This window comes from Eurypyga helias, unplaced genomic scaffold (genome assembly GCF_000690775.1).
Source record: "Eurypyga helias isolate BGI_N326 unplaced genomic scaffold, ASM69077v1 scaffold25043, whole genome shotgun sequence".
Taxonomy (NCBI): Eukaryota; Metazoa; Chordata; class Aves; order Eurypygiformes; family Eurypygidae; genus Eurypyga; species Eurypyga helias.
Genome location: NW_010239578.1, coordinates 354 through 5,395, shown reverse-complemented (window position 1 = coordinate 5,395; position 5,042 = coordinate 354). Strand labels below are relative to the sequence as shown.

Below are 5,042 nucleotides of genomic sequence, written 5' to 3'. Positions count from 1 at the left end.
GTCCCTGCTGGGGGTAACTCTCAGGATAACCGCAGGCCTCACGTTGTTTCCCCTTGAACCATTTTCTTTCACAGAGACTAGAAGAAAAGCAAAACTAGGACTGCTCTATGTGGGAACACTCAGGATTTGAGGATTTAAAAAAGAAACAGAGAGGAACGGAACTTAAAACGTCAGCCTATGGAGCAGCTTCTCTCGCTGCTGTAACTCTGGGGCAGCATACGCACCGTCGTTGTGCCCAGAACACCCTCCAGCACTGACGTCTGTCAGTCTGCGCTAACACACCGGCGGTGCTGCAGAGACGCAAGGGGACAGAGAAAGAGAGGGGAGGAGCTGAGAAGGGTCTGGGAGGACACCACTATGACATAAGCCCAGTTCAGACTTTTCATCAGAAGCTGTGTGCACTTTTGCTTTTATAATCTAACTTTACGTTCAAGAAAACTGAGAAAAGGGGTGAGGAAAGAAAACCAAACCTAACATCCCACCTCAGCCCTGGTCTTTGGGCTGCGGTAAACTTCTATGCACCAAAACACCATGCTCTTTTTTTTTTTCCCCCCAAATTAGCAGGGTTAACAGTATCAGCATGGAGGTGGCACCATCCAACTAAAAGGCTTTGTCAGCTTTTTTGTACCAGGAAAAATAACCAAAAGAAACAATAAATAAAAGGTGCTAAAGTTAACATTCAAGAATTCGGTTGTAATATACTGACAGTTCGGGAATCCAAATCCTCAAGCTCTCATGATACTGACAGGTCTCTGCAAACGAGGAAGCAAACGCATAAATAACTTGCTCAAAATACGATTGAGACTGTGAAAGGCTTTTTAAACTAAGACATCATGATTCAGGTTAATTTTTTTTTTGAAAAAAAAAAAAAATCCCACGGTGAATATATGAATTGTCTACACCTGAATAAAACATATTCAACAATAAAAAATTTTTAACAACCACAAAAAGGGAAAAACTTAAAACGAAAGCGAACACCGTTTGACACCAGGGCACACGACAGCCCCTCGCAGCAGCTCCCAGCTGTGGCCTTACTGGTGTGCCTCCTACAGATGCATAAAACAGAGTTTGACTCCACGCTGAGGTGATGGCTAACAGGGCCACGTAAGGGTCGCATACAGCACAATGCCACTCCCTGGTGGTGATCCCGCAGCAGCCTCGGTCCTGTGCGGGAACAGCACAGAGCCATGTCATTCTCTCATGTATTATTCAAAAGCTACTCTGTGGCCACAGACGGCTAGTCAGCATGAACCGTCCTGCCACGTAATCTCCGAGTAGTAGGAAAGCTTTGGGGTTCGTAGTTTTTACTCCCTGCATTTAAATTTTTTAAATGACAAGGTCACTGAAACTCATGCATGCTGCAAAAAATGTCATGCAGTAGTTAAGGTAAACCATCCAAGCAGTTTTTATTCATTAATATTCATAAATACACACAGCAGCTTCATTAGAGATTTTTCTTTTTTTTTTTTCCTTTTCTTCTTCAGTTTGAATGTGGAGTATTAGGAGAGCCTTTTGCATGTCAAGGTACAGGACACAGAGCTCTTAGCTCTGGACTGCAACCTACATTTACCTGCTAAAAGTAAAAATTAGTTAAGTGGAAATGATTATCATATATATCTTTTCTCTCTTTCTTTTTGAATGTACACAATGTAACAAGAGTGACAGACCTGAAATTACAATCACCAAAACAAACCCAAGATAGTTGTTGTCCACTTTCATTGGCAAATACAGCACAGAGGACATTGTCTGCAAAGTGGGATGTCATCAAAGAGGAGGTGGAGGAGGCTCGTTTCCTTTATTACTCTCTTTTAAATTTAGGTTTTCTAAAGCAACATCTAGAGGCATAATATCTACACAGCCCATAGCACCAAAATCTGCCATCTCCCCCCGCTCATCCTCATCGGAGGAGGAACTTTCTTCCTGCATCAAAGTGGACAGTAGAAGCTCCTGAACAAACAGGCTGCAGTCTGCCCGTTCGCTTTCCATCAACTGACGCTCCGCTTCCGACATCTTCGGTTCATTCAACCTGTGCAGCAGCAAGGGAAGAGAAGACAGGCGGTTGGTGAAAGACTGTTTCACCGGCGACACTACCAACAGGTGCCAAAAGGCACTCTGAACACACTCCTTTCAGGACAGTCCTGCTCACTCCCCGACATGTGCAGCTCTGGCCACCTCCCACACCTCCGTACTGTGGGCGTGCATTTAACAAACCGCTCATTCCCTGACACTACAGCAGCGTTCGGTATGGAGCCCAAGGTGACAGGAAAAATAAAACACTATTTGTGAGGCTTCCCGCTATGCACTTTTAGGGAGTGCTGTTGTGTTTTCCTAGACAGCCATCATGTGCCCCTTTTGCTTCCAAGCCAACTTCTAAGTTCATCTACGCCACAAAGTCCTGCTGCATGTGTAAAGCCCAAGGATTCCCAAAGCAGGATGCAACACCCATTCCATCACTTCTCCATCACTGTGCTGACAGGCAAGGAGATGGCTCGCTCCAACTCTGAAAGTCACAACCTGTGGCACTCGCAGGCACTTCGTTTCTCAAATAATAATGAATTTCCAATTGAAAGATGTCATGTGATATTATTCTGCACCTAGATAAAAATCAGATTGACTCAAGTCCAGGTTTCTTGACACAGGAGCTATTAAAAAGCCTGCCCTCTTTCACCATACCCAGCAGACAAACAAAAGTGTGTATGGGGGGGTGTGGCAGGGAGGGTGCAAAAAACATTGTTTCAGGTCAACAGGCATCCTTCTAAAAGAACTGGAATGACGCAGTGGGTGACTCCTCTTTAATATCACCCTGGGATCTGAGTATAATCTCTAAACCAGGTAAGTATTCTGTTAGTTCGTGGCTTCCTTTATGTTCTCTGTTATCCAGTCTCTAAAATAATTAATATATAAACCCCTAATTCAACCGTCGGCTTTTACCAAAGATGAATTTTCCATTAAACAATACTGTCTCCTGACTCCTCCCATTACGGCTCAAATCTGTATGCTTGTATCACTGGAAATGCACTTGCTCTGCTGGAAGTAGTAAGGGGAACTTGCACGATTTAGTTAGGAAATAGTCCTTTTGTTCCTCCTGAGGCTGAGAATCAGCAACTAATGTTTACCCATTGCTCAGGAGCAGACAGACAGCAGGTTTGAAAAGATGCTACAAATGCAAACAAATGCGCAGTGTGTCCCCTACAGACATGATGAAGGATCTGGCAGAAGTCCCCTGCCCAGAGTCTTAAGTAACTTGTTCAGCCAAAAATCAAGATCAGCCTCCTTTCCAAGGTTTGCAGAAATCCATACTCAAGTCCAATCCTCGAAACACATTCCTAGGTGCATTAAAGAAAGTGCAGCTGTCCCGTAAGACTGCCTCTCCTTTTTGCGAACACTAGACCATGGCAGGGTGCTTGTGCAGCCAGATCCTGGATTTGGCTTTTCAAAAGCATGGGCCGGCCATAATCTGCTACACTTGGATATTAAACGATCAGTTTAATTCTCATGCTAGGAATGCGGATGAAATGTTATCTATTACACATCCTGTGACCACTGTTGGCATCTACTGTGAATACATCCTGTATGATAAATTAGCTGGCTAACTCTGGGACGTTACTGATTGGACACTGCTTTACTAGGGTGTGCACCTAACTCCAGACACTTTTCATTGAGCTCTACATCTCTATTGGGACTAGAGCAAACAAACTGTAAAAGGCAGATTCAAGCAAAAACACAGAACAAGTTACCTTGTAAGAAGAAACTGCGAATTCTGGATAGTCTGCTGACTGTTTTCCATGTTAGATGTGTTGGTTGTTGTTGTAGATTGTGTCACAGTGGTGCTGACGTTGATGGTGTTGGTGCGTCTCGTTGCATTGCGCGCAGTCTCAAGTTGTTGCCTTGCTGCCTGTGCATGTTGTCGCTCCAACTGCAGCTGCATCTGCAGCTGCTGTAACTGAGAAGCAGAAGGGCCAGAAGAGTTGAGCTGTCCTCCCGCAGAACGCCTGACGCCTGACAGCTGAGATAAAAGCTCTGCCAGAGAAAATAAAGTTTCTTTGTGAAAGATCTTAAGTGAGCATTACACAACGGAATGAACACACCCCAGTTCCACTGCAGACTCCTTTTTCAACCAATAAAATCGAAGAACAAGCAATGCTAAAGAACTCATGGAGCTCTTGAAAAAGGTCACAGCATTCAATGTCTCAAAGAGTAAGGAAGATCAAGACTCAATGATGCAGATTTGTCCAAATAAGTTTAATGCCTTCAAAATAACAGGACAGAAGAACTACAGGGAATGCCTGGCAACTGACGTCCTCCACAGCAATACTCTGAAATAGCAACTGACTAAGGAACTATTTCATTCTAGCTTTGGTTGGTGATTTTTATTTTCCTGTCAACAAATGTTCCCTCAAAACACAGACTTCATCTTCCCAACATCCCAGAGGGAAGCTGTGCTGTAGCAAAGGGAGAAATATCATACCATTGCTTCAAACGTTCAATAAAGAGTACGTAGTTGATAAAAATTCATATGGCAAAAATGCTTAACTGCTTCAGTTTTATGGGAGACAATACTTCAGCATGTTTAATTTCTGCCAGAAGTACAGAGAAGGCCTAGCAACTAAAATACCTCTGTCCTTAAGTTTTCCAGTGCAGAGGGATGGAATGCTAATAGCCAGGCCCATCCACAAAGAAGTTCTTGAACAATTAGCAGCAAATTACTGCTCAGTGCACTACTGCAGAATCTCTTCTACACCCTGTGTAGAAGGTACTTGCTGTACCACCTGCTTCTTGTAGTTGGTGCAACAGCAGAGGGAGTAGGGGACAACACTGCTCCTGTTCTTCACCTCTACATTACAAAGTTACCGTATGGGTTGTGACAACAATAAATCATTCTAAATAAGGCTTTCTTTGAGGGTATAAAGCAAAATTATATTGTTGGACATGTCAGGCACTTAGAATGGTCAAGCTACTGCCAGCACTGATAGCAATAAAAATATTAAATAAGTTTTAATTCCATGGTAATCACAAAAAAACCCCAACACCGGACTGAAAAA

The 5,042-nt window shown here is 43.5% G+C and overlaps 1 protein-coding gene across 1 annotated transcript; it reads right to left on the bottom strand.

Moving 5' to 3' along the window:
- Positions 1-1,385: 1,385 nt before the first annotated feature.
- Positions 1,386-4,054, bottom strand: LOC104507049 (E3 ubiquitin-protein ligase KCMF1-like; the record flags this gene model as incomplete). Its single annotated transcript, XM_010148209.1, has 2 exons — positions 1,386-2,026; positions 3,738-4,054. Coding segments are annotated over 2 exons (579 nt in total), but the record flags the coding sequence as incomplete, so codon positions are not given.
- Between the last annotated feature and the right edge of the window lie 988 nt (positions 4,055-5,042).